The sequence below is a fragment of the Gossypium arboreum genome, chromosome 10 (assembly GCF_025698485.1).
Source record: "Gossypium arboreum isolate Shixiya-1 chromosome 10, ASM2569848v2, whole genome shotgun sequence".
Taxonomy (NCBI): domain Eukaryota; kingdom Viridiplantae; phylum Streptophyta; class Magnoliopsida; order Malvales; family Malvaceae; genus Gossypium; species Gossypium arboreum.
Window position 1 is genome coordinate 15,702,427 of NC_069079.1, and position 18,187 is coordinate 15,720,613.

At 31.3% G+C, this 18,187-nt stretch overlaps 2 protein-coding genes across 20 annotated transcripts; both read left to right on the plus strand.

The window, feature by feature from the left end:
* On the plus strand, positions 1–2,387 carry LOC108488913 (probable WRKY transcription factor 51). The gene is made up of 3 exons (XM_017793188.2): positions 1–307; positions 478–624; positions 1,987–2,387. Exons 1-3 carry the CDS (start codon positions 93–95, stop codon positions 2,147–2,149), a joined length of 525 nt encoding a protein of 174 aa, XP_017648677.1. The 5' UTR covers positions 1–92; the 3' UTR covers positions 2,150–2,387.
* A 5,784-nt stretch (positions 2,388–8,171) lies between these two features.
* Positions 8,172–17,939, plus strand: LOC108489474 (uncharacterized). 19 transcript variants are annotated; one of them, XR_008272868.1, is made up of 8 exons: positions 8,172–8,568; positions 10,395–10,473; positions 10,590–10,664; positions 10,738–10,843; positions 16,425–16,669; positions 16,749–17,093; positions 17,168–17,269; positions 17,597–17,939. XR_008272868.1 is itself a non-coding variant. In XM_053020713.1 (4 exons), exons 2-4 carry the CDS (start codon positions 16,878–16,880, stop codon positions 17,636–17,638), a joined length of 360 nt encoding a protein of 119 aa, XP_052876673.1. In that variant the 5' UTR covers positions 16,425–16,669; positions 16,749–16,877; the 3' UTR covers positions 17,639–17,939. The 19 variants fall into 19 exon arrangements, 1 of the variants encoding a protein (XP_052876673.1); XR_008272871.1 differs by having other exon boundaries at positions 10,602–10,664; XR_008272869.1 differs by lacking the exon at positions 10,590–10,664 and adding an exon at positions 17,425–17,536 and having other exon boundaries at positions 17,628–17,939.
* The last annotated feature ends 248 nt before the right edge of the window (positions 17,940–18,187 follow it).

An 18,187-nucleotide genomic window follows, 5' to 3' on the forward strand; every position in this document is an offset into this window, starting at 1 on the left:
TATAAATTGCATAAAATAGTTGAATCTATGCCTAACGAGTTTGCCTTCCTACACACTGTCAAAGACCAAAGTCCACCTCTCCTTGCAAATTAATGGACTTCTCTCGGGAGAGCTCAAACCCTAACCTTAATATCACCTTCTATCCCGATTACTTGGATCCGGTGACCGAGTTCGAGCTGTCGGATTATCTTATGCTCGACGGTGGGGTTTTCGAGGAAGACTCATCATCGCAAAGTATAGAATCGTTGGAGAAGGGCTTGGGAGGAGCTAACGAAGTTAGTGGTGCAACATCAAAAACCCCCATCATGCAAGTGATATAAGCTCTTTTTCTTCTTTCTTTTTTCTTTTTTCTTTTTTTTTTCACTTTCTTCTTGAAAACCCATAAAAAGAAGTAAATAATTAAGTAAATAGTAATAGTTTTCATTCTTGTTTAAGCAATAATGGGTCTTCTTTTTTATTTTTCCTAAAAATTTATAGAAAATGCAAGACTGAAACGAGGGAAAAGAAGTTGGAACAGAGGCATCGGGTTGCATTTAGAACGAAATCGGAGATAGAAGTCATGGATGATGGATATAAATGGAGGAAATATGGGAAAAAGTATGTGAAGAACAGCCCAAATCCAAGGTAAATTTTGTACAAATTAATTAAGATAAAATATATAAGTTATTTTGGGACGTTGCCTTTACCTTATTGCATCAAGTGATGAACACATTTTGGTGATTTATATTAATTCATTCGATATATTATAGTTTCAACTTCATAAATAACTTAATAATTTTCTCACATTTCTTTCTCGTGATCATTTGAAAATTATATATAATTCAACTATGCAGACAACCTGCGTCTCATAAAATTACCGGTTGCATGTTGGATTTTGTTATTATTATTTAAAAAATAATAATTTATTGTAATATGTTAGTATGTTGCTAATGAGTGTAATTTAATTGTGGATCAACTGACAAAAATTAGTCTCTCTTGGAAATTATCTCTTCAGCTTCTTGAAGCTCCACCTAATTTGGTGGTTTCGACTATTGAATAAGACTAAACTTTTAGGATTTTTTAAGAGGTTTCAATTTATTTTTTGAATTATTCTCAAAAAAAATTGGAATCCAAGATACGACTGCAATATTGGTAGACGTTCATGCTAAAATATTAAGATTAGTGTGTCTCTCACAGGTCCCTCATGTCAAAAACTTATACATTGAATCTTTTAATAATTTCTTTCTTATTATATGAATTAACTTGGTATGTACTCAAAACTTTAAATTATCACAAAAGAACTTAAAATAATATATTCTTCTTAAAATAGAAGTTACAATGAATCAATTCAAAATATCTACAGTTTTTTAATCTTATATTATCTATAATATTTTTCTTATATAATATAAAATGGCGATGAATTAAATTAAATCCATCACATCATAGAGTAGGATAGTAGCATAAATGGGTGAAGGGGAGCCAAGTTGGGACGCCCCATAAACTAAGTACCATCATCATTCAATCATCCATGAAGTAGATTGCGAATCAATGCAAGAGGCATTAGTTAATAGTTCACTCCACACACACACAATGGGCTGCATCATCATCATCATCAGCAGCAGCTAAGCTGTAATATCTATCTAGATAATTATGTTATATATAGAATCACTTAAACAACCATACACTCTCTAAGCTTTATATAATATGCATACGCTAACAAGATTATATGTACATTTGTGTGTCTTTCATGACCTACTAAACAGCTTTGAGTTTTGAATTTTAGACTCTAAGTTTAAAGTCTTGTGCTTGAATCTTAAAACAGAGGAAAAGGGTGGGATTATAGATGAAGAAAAATAACCCCATTATAAACAATAACTTATACATAAAAAATAACATTTGCATACGAATATGGCTATGAAGTTATGTGTTACTACTGTATTCCCAACTTTCTTCTTGGGTAGTTCATGAACGATAAGCCTATATGAATAACTATTATATATTATGCAGGAACTATTATAAATGTTCAGGTGGAGGATGCAATGTGAAGAAGAGGATAGAAAGGGACAGAGATGACCATAGTTTTGTGATAACTACCTACGAAGGTTCTCACAATCATGACAGCCCTTTCACGGTTTATTATAATCAAATGCCTCCAAATGCTTGGACCTAGCAAGCTTCTCCATCCTCTTCTTCTTCTACAAGAAAAAACAAAAATATATACATACATAAATACATGTATGTATTGTTTATTAGGAGATGCTTCTTCTAATCATCATGTTTGCTTAACATGGCCATCTACTTTACATATTTTACGTAATTATATGTATAGTATATATGGGGTCTATTTTATTAGTGCCTGTAAACACATTTAGTCACCAATTTAAGAAAATGTTTTACCATATTCAAAACATTACTTTCACGAATCCAAGAAAAAGTAATAGCATCAATCACATTTTTCTTATATATATATATATATATATATATATATATATATATATTAGAATTAAATAACCCGAATCCTTATTTAAATAAAATACGGTGGTAAAATAAAATAAAAGTAAAATCCATATAGAACTACACTTCTTTTATTTTATTTTAGAATAAGGTTTTTAAACCTTATTAAACTCCATTTATTTTATATTGATTAGAATAAGGTGTTTCAATCTTACTAGAATATGGCTTTACAAGCCTATAAATAGACATAATCTATTCTTCTTGTAATGATTCGAATTCGACATAGTGAATTTTCTTCTCCTCTGCCCGTGATTTTTTCCCAAAAGGGTTTCCACGTAAAAATCTGTGTGTTCTTATTTTATTTTATTTTACTTTTCACAAATTGGTATCAGAACTTCCGAGTTGTTCATCTCGATCACGGTAATGGCGTCTTTGAAGTATGAAATTCCACTGTTGGATTGCAACACCAGATTTGCGTTGTGGCAGATTAAGATGCAAGCAGTTCTTGCGCAAATGGATCTGGAGGATGCCCTACTAGGGATAGATAAGATGCTTTCGACATTAACAGATGAAGAGAAGAAGCGTAAGGATCGAAAGGTGTTAACACAATTACATCTACATTTGTCCAACGAAATTTTGCAGGATGTGATGAAGGGGAAGACCGCCACTGCATTATGGAATAGATTGGAACAAATATGTATGTCGAAAACTCTAACAAGTAAGTTACATATGAAGCAGCGTCTTTATGCTCATCGTTTGGAGGAAGGTGCATCTGTACACTAACACTTAACAGTGTTTAAAAAAATTCTCTCAAACTTGAAGGCCATGGAGGTTCAGTATGATAAGGAAGATCTAGGGTTGATTCTACTTTGTTAATCGCTCCCGTCTTATTCAACCTTTAGAGATACGATTTTATATAGCCGCGAGTCTCTCACAGTTGATGAGGTTTATGATTTTTTGACCTCGTATGATAAGATGAAGCATCTTGTGGTTAAACCCGACTCTTAGGGAGAAGGTCTCATTGTTTTTGGGAGACAAGATCGGAATGTTGATGATGATCGTGGAAGGACACAGGAACGGAATCCTCGCGATAAATCTAAGGGTAGATCGAAGTCTTCAAATAGAGGTAAAACTTGTAACTTCTGCAAGAAGAAAGGGCACATTAAATCTGAGTGCTATAAGCTACAGAACAAGATTAAAAGAGAGGCTGCGAATCAAAAGGGAAAACAACTAGAACATTTCGATGAAGCTGATGTTGTAGAAGACTACAGCAATGGTGAACTTCTAGTTGCTTCTGTCAACAATTCTAAAGTGAGCGAGGAGCGGATACTTGATTTAGGCTGCACTTCCACGTGAGTCCTAATCGGGATTGGTTTAAAACTTACAAACAGTGTCTGAATGTGTTATTTTGATGAGAAATAATACTTCGTGTAAAATCATAGGTGTTGGAACAATTAAAATTAAGATGTTTGATGGAGTTGTCAGAACACTTAGTGACGTACGACATGTTCCAGAATTGAAGAGAAATTTAATTTCGTTGAGTACTCTTGATTCAAAAGGGTAAAGATACACAGCTGAAAGTAGAGTTTTAAAAATTTCCAAAGGTTCCCTTGTTGTGATGAAAGGGCAGAGAAAGACTACCAAGTTATATGTTTTGTAAGGTTCTACTGTTACTGATGATGTAGCTGTCACTTCCTCTTGCTTATCAGATGATGATATTACTAAACTTTGGCATATGAGCCTAGGGCATATGAGTGAGAATGGCATGACAGAATTGAGTAAAAGAGGACTTCTTGATAGGCAAGGAATTTGTAAAATGAAGTTCTGTGAGCATTGTGTTTTTAGGAAGCAAAAGAGAGTTCGATTCACCAGAGGAATCCATAACATGAAGGGAACGTTGGAGTATATTCATTCTGATCTGTAGGGGCTATCTAGAGTTCTTTCGAGAGGTGGAGCTAATTATATGCTAACTTTTATTGATGATTTTTTCAGAAAATTTTGGGCGTTCTTCCTGAAGCAGAAAAGCGATGTGTTTTCCGCATTTAAGTCTTGGAAAATTATGATTGAAAAACAAAAGGAAAGATAAATAAAATACCTCCACGCAGACAATGGCTTAGAGTTCTGTTCTGATGAGTTTAATAGATTGTGCAAGTCAGAAGAGATCGTGAAACACTTGATAGTTAGTCATACTCCACAGCAAAACAGCGTTGCAGAACGAGTGAATAGAACGATCATGGAGAAGGCTTGATGTATGTTGTCAAAAGCCAACTTACCGAAGTCGTTTTGGGCAGAAGTAGCCTCTACTGCATGTTTTTTGATCAACCAATCTTCATCCTTTGCCATTGAGAAAAAGACTCCACAAGAGGTATGGTCTGGTAATCCTGTTAACTATTCTGACTTAAAGATCTTTAGGTGTCCTGCGTATGCTCATATTGATAATGGAAAATTGAAACTGAGATCCATTAAATGTGTTTTTCTTGGTTATAAAGCCGGTGTAAAAGGGTATAAGTTATGGTGTCCTAAAAATAGAAAAAGTTGTGATTAGCAAAGATGTCGTTTTTGATGAAAATGCTATGCTACTTAACTTATTTCTTAAAGATTCTTCCAATAAAGAAAATCAAAAGCAGGTGAAGCATCAAATTAATACAGAGTCAACTTCTCAAGCCAGTACAAAAATTGATAATAGAGTTGCTTCTTCACCACAATACTCTATTGCCAAAAACAAAACTAGAAGAGAAATTAAACCTCCAAAGAAGTATGTCGAGGCTAATCTGGTTGCTTATGCTTTAAATATGGTTGAAGATATAGATGCAAACCGAGAGCCATCTAATTATTCTGAGGCAGTTAATTGTGAAGATTCAAAAAAGTGGATGTCTACTATGCAAGAAGAGATGGAATCACTCCACAAAAACAGAACATGGGATCTTGTGAAACTTCCTAAAGGTAAAAAGGTTGTTCGTTGTAAATGGGTATTTAAAAAGAAAAAAGGGACTCCAGAAGTTGAAGAATCCAGATATAAAGCAAGACTTGTTGCAAAGGGTTGCAGTCAAATTCCAGGAATGGACTTCACAGATGTGTTCTCCCCAGTTGTGAAGCATAGTTCAATTCAAGCTTTGGTTGGTATTGTGGCCATGCATGATTTGGAGCTTGAGCAGTTAGATGTAAAAATTGCATTTTTGCATGGAGAACTTGATGAGGACATTTACATGCAACAACCAGATGGTTTTACAGTCTCAGAAAAAAGGACTATGTTTGCTTGCTGAAAAAGTCCCTTTACGATTTGAAACAGTCACCAAGATAGTGGTACTAGAAGTTTGATTCCTTTATGACTTCTCATGATTTCAAAAGAAGTAGTTTTGACAGTTGTGTTTACTTTAAGAAAAATAGTGATGGTTCTTTCGTATATCTACTTCTTTATATTGATGACATATTGATAGCAGCAAAAGATAAAGGAGAGATAAGAAAGGTCAAAGCCCAACTAAGTGAAGAATTTGAGATGAAAGATTTGGGACCAGTAAAGAAGATACTTGGTATGGAGATTCTCAGAGATAGAAAAGCAAGTAAATTGCACCTAAGTCAAAAAGGGTACATTGAGAAAGTTCTTTGCAGGTTCAATATGTAGAGTGCTAAGCCTATTAGTACTCTTTTAGTAGCCCATTTCAGGCTTTCATCGGCTTTGTCTCCACAATCAGATGATGAGATTGAGTACATGTCACATGTTCCATACTCTAGTGCAGTGGGATCTCTCATATATGCTATGGTTTGTTTACATCAGATTTATCATATGCAGTCAGTGCAGTTAGCAGATACATGAAGAATCCCTGTAATGAACACTGGAAAGTAGTTCAGTAGATTTTAAGATACTTACGAGGTACTATTGATGTCTGCTTATAGTTTGGAAAAATTAGAGATGGAGTCATTGGGTATGTTGATGCTGATTTTACTAGAGACCTTGATAGAAGAAGATCTCTCACAGGTTATGTCTTTACAATCGGAGGTTGTACAATTAGTTGGAAAGCAACTTTGCAAACTATAGTTGCTTTGTCTACCACTGAAGCTGAGTACATGTCGATTACTGAGGCTTTTAAAGAAGCTATTTGGTTGAAGGGACTCTTTAGTGAACTCAATGAAGACCTTCAAATCAGTACAGTATTTTGTGACAGTCAGAGTGCAATCTTCCTTATAAAAGATCAAATGTTTCTGAGAGGACAAAACACATTGATGTTCGGTATCATTTTGTTCGTGATCTTATTGCTCGTGGTGATATTGTTGTGAGCAAAATTAGTACTCATGAAAATCCAGCAGATATAATAACTAAGTCACTTCCTATAACCAAGTTTGAGCATTGCTTAGACTTGGTTGGTGTTCATTGTTGAAGTTAAACCCTTAAGGGATTTTATGGAAGAGGTGGAGAACTTGCTCATTGAGAGTTCACAATGAAGAACTTGTTCATTGAGAATTCGTGTCGAGGTGGAGATTGTTAGAATTAAATGACCCGAATCTTATTTAGATAAAATACAGTGGTAAAATAAAATAAAAGTAAAATCTATATAGAACTACACTTTCTTTTATTTTATTTTAGAATAAGGTTTTTTAAACCTTATTAAACTCCATCTATTTTATATTGATTAGAATAAGGTATTTTAATCTTACTAGAATATGGCTTTACAAGCCTATAATAGACATAATTTGTTCCTCTTGTAATAATTCGAATTCGACATAGTGAATTTTCTTCTCCTCTGCCCGTAGTTTTTTCCCAAAAGGATTTCCACGTAAAAATCATGTGTTCTTTATTTTATTTTATTTTCACAATATATATATTATATTTTTATAAAATACTTCAATTTTGTTTTCAAATGTTAACTAGATTAAGATGATATATCAGCTTCCCAATTCAATGCATTTCTTACCATTAATTTTGTTGATAATCCTTAGGTTTTAAAAATTATAAACCAATTGATAATTTTATTATCTTTTCTAATGTGATATTGACTTTGTTTACTTTCGAGTTTAATCCACAAAGTTGTTTGGCTATTGAAGACTACAAATTTTATTTCCACAAGGCTAACTTGAAACGACATATTTTACAATTAATTCATGTTCCATATTAAATTAATATGAAATTTTATTTTATCTAATTTTTTGAAAAATTCACAATATCAATGTCTAAATAACTTGTTTGAAGCTCATAAAAAAATTTAATTTGTTTGAAGCTTGACAGGTAAGCAAAGTGAATGGTACGTCAACCAATTAACATCCACAATTGATTCGTAATTTATAGGGTAAACTACATCGTAGATCATTTAATTAATATTTTTTTAACTTAACTATTAATTTTTTAATTTAGTCATTCAATTATTGTCCTTTTTTTCAGCACTCAAATATTTTTTTTAATTTGGTCACCCACGTCACTTACATTACAGGAAATTAAGCTTTTAGTGGCGTTTTTAGTGGCATTTGGACCAAAAATACCGCAAAAGTTACACATCAGTGGCGCTAATCGGAAAACGCTGCCAAAGGTTAGAGTTATAGCGGCATTTTTATTATAAACGTCGCAAAAGGAAGCAATAGCGACGTTTAGACCAAAAATGCCGCGAATATGTATTAAAATTTTGAAATGGCATCGTTTTTAGTGGGGTTTGGACTAAAACGCCGAAAAAATTATACATTAGTGGCGTTTTTCATAAATGCCGCGAATTTTTATTAAAGTTGACTTAAACGGTGTCGTTTTGTTAGCCCCGAAATTCCTTTAGTTTTTCCCCAAATCAGATTTCCCCGATACCCATAAGTTATTTTTCCCAAATCCCTTTATTTCTTCCCTAATTTCTTTTCCCCAATTTCCCTTAACTGATTGAAATCCCTAACTATTTTACCCAAATCCCCTTCTTTTTGTCATCTTTCAAATCCTAACCCTTTTCTCTTCTGTATAAATTCTTCACCAACAACAACAAAAAATTACTCATCGCCGTTCTCTTCGCCGAAACCAAAAAAATTTGGGTAAGTTTTCATTTCATTCTATTTTTTTATATCTTTTTTTTTAAATTCATTCTATTTTTTAGTTAAGTAACTTTTTGTTTGAGCCCAATTTTTGGATGGAAATTCTTCGCTTATTTCTCTCCGCCACCACTTCAAAAGGTAAAATATTCTATTCGATTTTTTCCTCGTTTAACTTTAGTTTTGTTCATTAAAACTTTTTTCTTTCGGTTACATGTCACTTTCCTCTTTGTCTCTTCCATATTTATCAAATTAGGGTTTATGAAATTGGTACGAATTCTTTTTTTTTTTAATTATTATATGGATAGTTTCGTCATTTGTTAGTATTGCAGTTAATTAGTGATTAATCTTAGATTTTTTAATATGAATTGTATTGCAATGTAAGTTTAACTTTAAGGCTTCGGTGTTAGCTTCTGTAGTTATGAGTTGGATTGCCTTTATAGAAAATTTCAAAAGTATGAAATTTGATAATTTGAATTCTTTAATGTTTGCTTTTGGGGGATTTTCAGGGCTTTTTATATTCCATTTTTGGATAATTAGAGCATGTGGGGCTCTAAGCGGTTAGATCTCATTTTCCAGCTAAACACTTTGGATGACAAGGCCACTTGAGTCATACTCTATATGCATGTCATCATTTCTTATATTTTGTTTTCCTTCTTTAGTCGTGCATGGTGTGCTAGTGGATACACCTATCATTTTGAGTTGTACAGTTGTAATGTATACACCAGAAGCTATTAACTTGTTATCCCCAGCTAAACGAAGAATTGATATGTATTGAAATGATGATGTCTCAAATATTTTACTTCTCAGCATGATCTGCGTGTTATATTTGTCAGATAACTTAGTCTACGGCTTTGTTCTTTCTAGAAAGAAAGATAATCACCTTGACAACATATTTATGAAGTTTTATACTGTGCCTCATTATGATCATGGTCTTATTAATGATTTAGTGTATTTGTATTTAATTTGTTTATATATGGGGATGATTTATTTTTTATATTCCCAATTCTATTTAGCATGATTAGTAAGGATTTATTTACTTTGTTTGTTCATGCTTCTCAAAGCTTTGTTCTATTTTCTAGTATGTTACATGTTTTTTTGTGGCTTGTAAGTTGGTTTTTTCCCTCTCCTTGTGTTTGAAACTATTATATTCAACTTGTCCTTTGATGTCGAATAACAGAGGAAAATGCACCAAACTACCTTTGTATTGAGTGATAACAAAGATAACTGTGGGATATGAGAGGCTGTTATTGTTCTTCCCGAAAACCTCATCTGCATGGGGCACCTATATATTATTATGTTAGTAATATGCTCATCTTATGAATATGTCTAATGCTTTTATTATCATATAGGACTTTTTCTTATTTCATACTTAAGAAATGGAGCATGTTTGTTTGGAATATTGGGAGTATTCACTTACAATTATCCACAATAACATGTTGGAAAATGAATGGAAAAGGAAGAAGCAAATGATAATGAAAAGAAGAATATTTTTAATACCATTAGTTCACACTTTTTGTAATTGGTTATTCCATGAAATTGACATTCTTTTTAATTCCTTTTGTTCCTTCTTTCACTTGAGCCAGTTGTAGAACCTATGATCTGCAACTAATTTTTTTATCTGATTAATGTTGGAACATTTTACTGACCCCAGGGTCTTCTTTAATCATCTGAATAGAGATGTTTGTTTGTGTGCATGCTCAGATTTGTGGAAATTGTTTTTATTGTGATTTCCTGTTTCAGCTTGTCTGATTCTTCATTGTATGTATTGAAATGGTGATGTCTCAAGTATTTTACTTCTCAGCATAATCTACGCATTATATTTGTCAGATAGCTTAGTCTATGGCTTTGTTATGTTACTGGTTTTCAGTTCACTTATTAAGTTTCTTATGTGATTAAAATAGCCACATATAGTTATGTTATGTGATTACATCAACAAGTTTTTGATATAGGGCACGATTTTGCAGTGCAGTTACTAAGCTCTAAATATTCTATTTCTTTCTCATTTTTGGTGAGACCGAATTAAACAGGCCAAAGTGTGTAAAGGTAATAGCAGTGAATTTCACCCATATTTTTATAACTGCTGCTTTCTCTTTACTTGTACTTATTTTTTATTTTCTCCTTTGATGAAATGTTGCCAACCTCTTGATTAGTTGTGTTAGATTGTTGTTTAGGAAATTTTTTAGCATTTGAGGACGCTTCACAAATTTTTGTTTTCTATTTGCAAGCTGATTTAGGTAAATATTTGCTAGCACTTGGTGTGAATATCTACTGTACTGGGTTTATGAATGTGGATTTGTTTTATTGCAGGATTTTGGTTTCGGGAAACATTTAAGTTTGGGTTTGGAGATACATAGTTATTAGCATTAGTTGGCAGATAACATTGTCCTAGTGCAGGTTGCAGTTTGTTGCGAAGGTGCGCTATCCTTTTGAATACTTGGTATAGACTAGAATTAATGGTTGTTTTTCATTACTATTTTTTTTAGTCTTCGACCACTATCACATAAGTAGCTATTGAATCTAAGCTTAGTTAATGTTTGAAAAAGAGGTGATGCGTATGTACCTAGCATGAATAAGCCTAAGACTCAGCTTAAGGGCAGTTTTATTTTAATATTGGTGATATGAATGCATTTTAATTTTAATATTTTGAATTTCAATGAACTTTTTATATTTTTAATTTTAATTTTAATTTTTATAATTTTAAATTTATCTAAAATAATAAGGATTAAATTGAAAAAAATATAAATATTAAGATCTAAATTTATTATTATATATTATTATTTCTTCGTGTTGAGGAACAAAAATTTACTCATTTGAAATAAATTAGTTACTAATTAAAATGGCTTAAATTAATATCATATTTCCAATTTAAAATTAAAATTAATTTTCTTCTAATAAAATTACTCATTTCAAGGATATTAAAATTTTAAAGTAATTGTTTTCTTAAAAATATTTTATATTAATTATTATCTCATGATAAGAGCTAAATAAAAATTACAAATTAGAAGAGCAATATGATAACTAATTGTATTATTAATTTATTATTTTAAATTCTAATTTTAAATTCATTAATTTTAATATTTAGTTTTAACATTAAAATTTTTATAGAAAAATTAATTTAAATAATATTTTTATTTATCCTTAAAAGTATATAGTTTAAAGTATAAATTTCAAAAATAAAACATAATATAATATTTATCATAGAAATAAATATTTTTAATTAAAATAAATTTTTAAAGGAAAATAATATTTATCTTAATGTTAAAATTATTTTAATATTTTTCATAAATATTATCATAAAAATAAATTGATCGATTTTAATGTGTAGTATAAAGTTAAAAAGTTCATGAAATTTAATTTAAATACTAACTCAAAATAGATGAAAAATTAACAATTAGTAACTTTATTAACATATAATTATTAATTTGTTAATTTTGTCCTTTTAAGTATAGTAAACATAAAGGTGATAAAAACAAAAATTAAAAATTAAAAGAGTATAATTAAAGGGTTAAAATTTAAAGTTAAAATTTAAAGATGATAATCATAACTAACATAAACATTCAAAGAATAAAAAACTTTGGATCATAACTTACATAATTTATATAATACAAAAATATGTATTATATCATAAATTACATAACTTACATAAATATATATATCATATCATAACTTACATAACTTACATAATACATAAATATATATCATATCATAACTTACATAAAATTTTGGATCAAAATATATAAAAATCACATAAATTTGGGCAACACTATTGTTTTTGCTACTCTTAATTATACTTATAAATAAACAACTTACGTAATTAGTTTACACCTATTAGATTCTTGATACTTGATATATATATATTATCTATTTGAGTACAATGACATGATTTAAATCAATTTAGAATACTTAAGTAACCGTAATTTATTGTCAATTTTAGACTTCAAGAACTATGAAATGGATAAAAGTTGAATGAATTTGTCAATGTTAAGCAACGACTATCGAAATGGAGTACAAACTTTTCTAAATTTTTCATTTCAAAATGTAAGCCAAGAGAATATGATTCTTTGCTCGTGTAAGAAGTGTGGCAACATCAATTGGAATATTCGTGAAGTTGTCTACGAACATCTAATTGTTGATGGCTTTATTCGGGGGTATAAAAATAGATTTTCCATGGAGAGTGTACACTTCGTAGAACCTATTCAACAATTAATCCAGCTTATCCTCATAATGCTTACCACCGGTCTGTCAGAGAATATGACATGGAAGGTATGTTGCGGGATGCATTTAATATGCTCAATCATGGTTTGCAATCGTTTCACCTGAAATTATTACATCCGATGATTGTGATATCGGTGGAAATGCTTTTATCGAAACATGAAGAAGTGTACCTGATGAAAACCCAAATGGAGAAACGACGAAGTTCTACAAGTTACTTAATGAAATGAATGAAGAACTTTATGAGGGATTGAAAATTTCAAAACTGTCATTCTACATTCTTCTTTTTCACTTAAAATGTTTGAGAGGGTGTACTAGAAACTCTTTGACACTGCTGTTAGAGTTTTTGAGAGAGATGTTTCTGTTTGCAAAAATCCATCATTCATGCAAAGATATGAAGAAATTGATAAAAGATTTAGGCCTTGGATACAGCAAAATTCATAATTGTCCAAATGACTGCATGTTGTATTGGGGTGATTGGACAGTCTTGTCATGTTTGCGGTAAATCTCGTTGGATGAATATGAATATAGAAGATGTGAATGAGGATGAAGGTGAGGCACAGTCAAGAAAGAAGCCAATAAAAATTTTGCGGTATTTTCCACCAATACCAAGGCTTCAAAAACTTTTCATGTCATCAAAAACTGCCGAGTCTATGAGGTGGCATCATGATCAATGAACTGATGATGGATTATTAAGGCATCTTGTGGATTCTTTAGCTTGGAAATCATTTGACAGTAAATTTCCAAGCTTTGCAAGCGATCCTTGGAATGTGAGGCTTGGGCTAGCATCTAATGGATTTAATCCTTTTAAAATCAAGAGTACTTCATACAGTACTTGGCCTATAGTGCTTGTTCCTTACAATTTGTCTCTGTGGATTTGCATAAAGCAATCTTCTTTTATCTTATTTATGATTATCCCTGGAAAGAAAGGTCTTGAGAATGATATTAACATTTATATGTAGCCACTTGTTGAAGAGTTGAAATAGTTATGGGCGGGTGTTGAAACATGTGATGTCTTGAGAAATGAGAACTTTTATTTACGTGCAGCTTTATTGTAGACTATTAATAATGTCCCGGCTTATTCTAATTTATCTGGTTGGAGTACCAAAATACATTATACTTGTCCTTGTTGTGCGGTGCAAACATGTTTGGAATGGTTATAATGGGAAGTTCTTTTATATGAGGCATTGTTGCTGGTTAGATAGAAATCATAAATTTAGATTTCAAAGGACTCTATTTGATAGTACTAAGGAGTTCAGAGAAGCTTTTGGGTAGACCATTGGATCTGAAATCTTATTCATGTTAAAAGATATCAATTTTAGTTATTGGAAAATGAATCAACCACCCAACACACAAACAAAGAGAAGACCGGGGGAGGTGTATGTTGGCGATGTTGACCGACAGATTGATGATGAATCTGATGAAGAGGATGATCCTAATGAGGCGGACTTATGGAAAAATAGAAGTATTTTTTTTGAGTTGCCTTATTTGGACCATCACATTTTGCGACACAATCTTGATGTCATGCATATTGAAAAACATGTTTGCAAGAACATTATCGGGACAATTTTAAATGTCGATAAAAAATTTAAAGACAATCTTTAGAGTCGACTTGATCTAGTTGACATGAGAATTCAACGTGATCTTCATCCCTAATTACTTCCGAATAGAAAGTCTTGGTTACTGCTTTCTATTTTTGCAATGCCGAAGAAAGAAAAAGAAGTATTTTGCACGGTGTTGAAGGATATAAAGGTCCCAGATGCATATGCATCAAATATATCTCGATGTGTGAGTCTTAAAGATTGAATAATATATTCCTTAAAATCACATGATTATCACATCTTGATGCAAGATTTACTACCAGTTGTTTTACGGTGTTGTATGTCAAAAAAGGTGACGTCTTGTATAATTGAATTATCCAATATAATGAAATCTATTTATGGCAAAATTTTGATTGTTGAAGAACTTGAGAAAGTAAAAGATCGAGCCACCTTAATTTTATGCAATTTGGAGAAGATCTTTCCATCTTCGTTCTTCACTATTATGGTGCACTTTCTAATCCATCTCCCTCATGAAGCAAAACTTGGTGGACCAGTTTTCTATCGGTGGATGTATCCTATAGAGAGGTGCTAATTTAATTGTAAAGTTTTCATTTATTCATGAATATACCTTTAGTTGCAACTTTTGATAATGTTGTATATCGTGTTTAGGTTCCTATGCAAATTGAAGTCTTATTATCGTAATAAGCGTTATTTAGAAGGATCAATTACTAAAGGTTACTTGGTAAATGAGTGTATGACTTTCTGTTCTAGATATTTAGAAGATGTTGAAACAAGACTAAATAGACCAAGTAGAAATGTCGAAACTTATCTATTTCGAAGTTATGGAGAACTAATTGGTAAAGTTGAAATTGTACACTTAAATGATAGATCTTGGGTACAAGCACATCGATATGTTCTTTTTCACCATGATTCAATTGAACCATTACGCAAGTACGGTTTAGAATTTGACAAATATTCATCTTTTTAATTTGTTTATCTCCTAACCAAGTAATACACTTTTTAACGTAGTGAGTACAACAAGTCTTGAGATCTCATTCATGCTCCCAAAGATTACAACATTGAGAGATTCATAAGTTATTCAAAGAATCTTTTCATGAATGGTTAGGGAAAACGGTATGGAACTGAAGCTTTCATTGACAAATAATAATGTTTTCGTATAACATTTATAATTAATCAATTTACTTTCAATTCAATAGGTTTGGAGTGGAAAGAACGTCAATGACGAAGTTAAATGACTTTCCTAAGGTCCGAATAAAGTAGTAAAAAGATATACTGCCTTCCTCATTAATGGATTCTAGTTTCATACAAAATTTCGCAAAAGATTGAGGAGGACTCAAAATTGTGGAATAGTTGTTAATTTTTTAATTACAAGTTATGCTAGTGCTAGGGACAGTAATCCTGTTGAGGGAAATGTGGAGTATTACAGACTTCTTACTGACATTATTAAGTTAGATTACTATGGCAAACGGAAGATTGTCTTATTTCAATGTGATTAGGCTGATGTTAATACTGCTCGCGGAATTAAAAAAAGACCAATTTGGTTTTACAATGGTGAACTTGTCTCGATTAATTCACACTAGACAACAATTGATAGACGAGCCGTAGGTATTTTCTTTTCAAGTCAAACAAGTATTTCACTCGAAAGATCCAACTGATGAGGGTTGGTACGTTCTACTCCGTAACACCCCTAGAGACTTGTTTGACATGGGCAATAGAAGTAGAGATGACATCAATGAAAGATCTTAAACTTTTCTTTTTACAGAACAAAACTTAAATGAAACTATCCCTAGTACTAGTACACAATTTCAATGGGTTCGCCAGGATGTGGATGAAGATATTTACGAATCATGATGTAGTAAGATTTTACGATTTTTTAATTATATGTAATATTATAGTTTAAATCTTGATATTGTTAAATATTTCAACTATTTTATATGTACTATTATTGTTGTAATTGGTTACTAATATTTCAACAATTTTATGTATATTGTAGATAAAATGTCTAGAAGAAGATTATGAGATCTAAGTATTATTCAAATTCCTCTAAATTAAAAAAAAAAAATAGTGAACAACAGATTGCTATTGGATCTTCGAGTGTTCCGAATACAACTAATGAACCTACAGAAATTCAAAGTAATAGTAATTTTAATTTACATGCATGTTGACTTTTATTATTGATTTTTGTTTCAAATCTTATATTATAATGTATCATTTTTTTAGCTGAAAGTGGTGGGATGCGCAAAACTTGAGGATGTACGTTATTAAATGTTTTATACGAGTTAAATTCTATCGAGCGTGTCAGAGTAGCTAGAAACAGTCTTGGTTAGCCTATTGGATCAGAAGCTCGACTTTTAGCAGGATACTTGGGCATTATAGCACAAAATGCCAATTTGTTGTCTATAAACTACGAGTCATGGCATCTTATGTTTGATAGTAACAAAAATCAAGCTCTCGATAATATTAAGGTAATAAGGTGAATGTAATTTATAATACTTTGGTTTAAGTTTTATTTATATTTACTTTCTAAACTTGTGTTATTTGTAGGAGAGATTTGCTTTAGAGGTCTTGGATAATTATGTGAAGAAGGCATTAGGAAAAAAAGGAAAGACCATAAAAGTGATTTAAAGAAGGAATATTTTAAGAAAAATATCAGCCTCGAAGACAAATTACGAAATGTCTCGCCGGCAGTTATATTTTGGAATTCAAAGAAATGAGAGGTATTACGTACTTCCAAACTCTTATATTATTTTTGTTTATAGTATTTACTATATACGTAATAATAATTTCATAATGTCGAATCATGAGCAAGTTGGAACTACAAGTAGGCAAAAACAAAAATTCACGCACGTAGCCGGGTTGAAAAGTTTTGCTTGTGTAGCTGATGATGAGGTATTTTGAATTTATTAATTGTGTCAAATATTAATCACTTTCTATTAAATAATATTTTTCCTACTATATTGTAGGAACTGTCGTTTGGTCAAAAAGTTGGACGCCTTCAGCTTTTTGACATTACATATAGAAAGAAAGATGGATCTCTTATGACTACTGAAGCTGCAGAAATTATGGTATATTTACTTAATAAAATTTAAATTATTTTAAATATTTATCATGTTTTATTATAATGGTTTAATTTTTCATTTGTAATGCAAATAATGTTAAGTTATGTTGCATTTGTTTTGATTATATATTTCATTTCTAACTCTTTGATTAATTTATTAAGAGAAACTAAAGGATAAAAGGGCGGAGTATGAAGTGATCGTTTCAAGTGATAGTTCTGTTAATCTTGACAACATTGATAACTGAATTATTACTGAAGTTTTAGGTCCTGAAAGGTATGGTCAGGTTCGATTCCAACGATCTTTCTTTAACCCAACCCAATATTTTGGATCCAGCTCACAGCAATACATGTCTTTGAGGAATCAGGCTCAAGTTAAAGTTCAGAGATTAAGAGACTAGATGGCTCATATGCAAACGTGCAAAGTTGAGCAAATTTCTCAACTTAAAGTGGAGGCATCGTCAAGAGAAGCAGAGGCTCAAAGAAAATATGAAGAACTCCAGCTACAACTTAAAGTAGAAGTAGCAGTGAGGGAAACAGAAAATATGACGAATTCTGGCTATAGCTTCAGAATATGATAAAGATGTTTCAACAGTCATAGAATCCACCATCTTAGACGTTTGTTTTCTTATTGTGAGAATATTATATAACTTTTAAATATAATATATTTTGTTATTTCATTTATTAATTTAGATCATATACATATTTCTTTCGTTGGATTTGAAGTATCATTTAGATTTATAGTTTTTGGTTGGATTTGATGTTATTGGAAATTATGTTGACAATTTGGGTTCTATATGAATGAAAATGGGTTGGTAAAAAATTGCTAAAGTTAGTGCCGTTTTTCCACAAACGCTGCCAAAGAACATAACTTTTAGCAGCGCTTTTACTAAAAACGTTGCTAAAGAACATGACTTTTAGCGGCGTT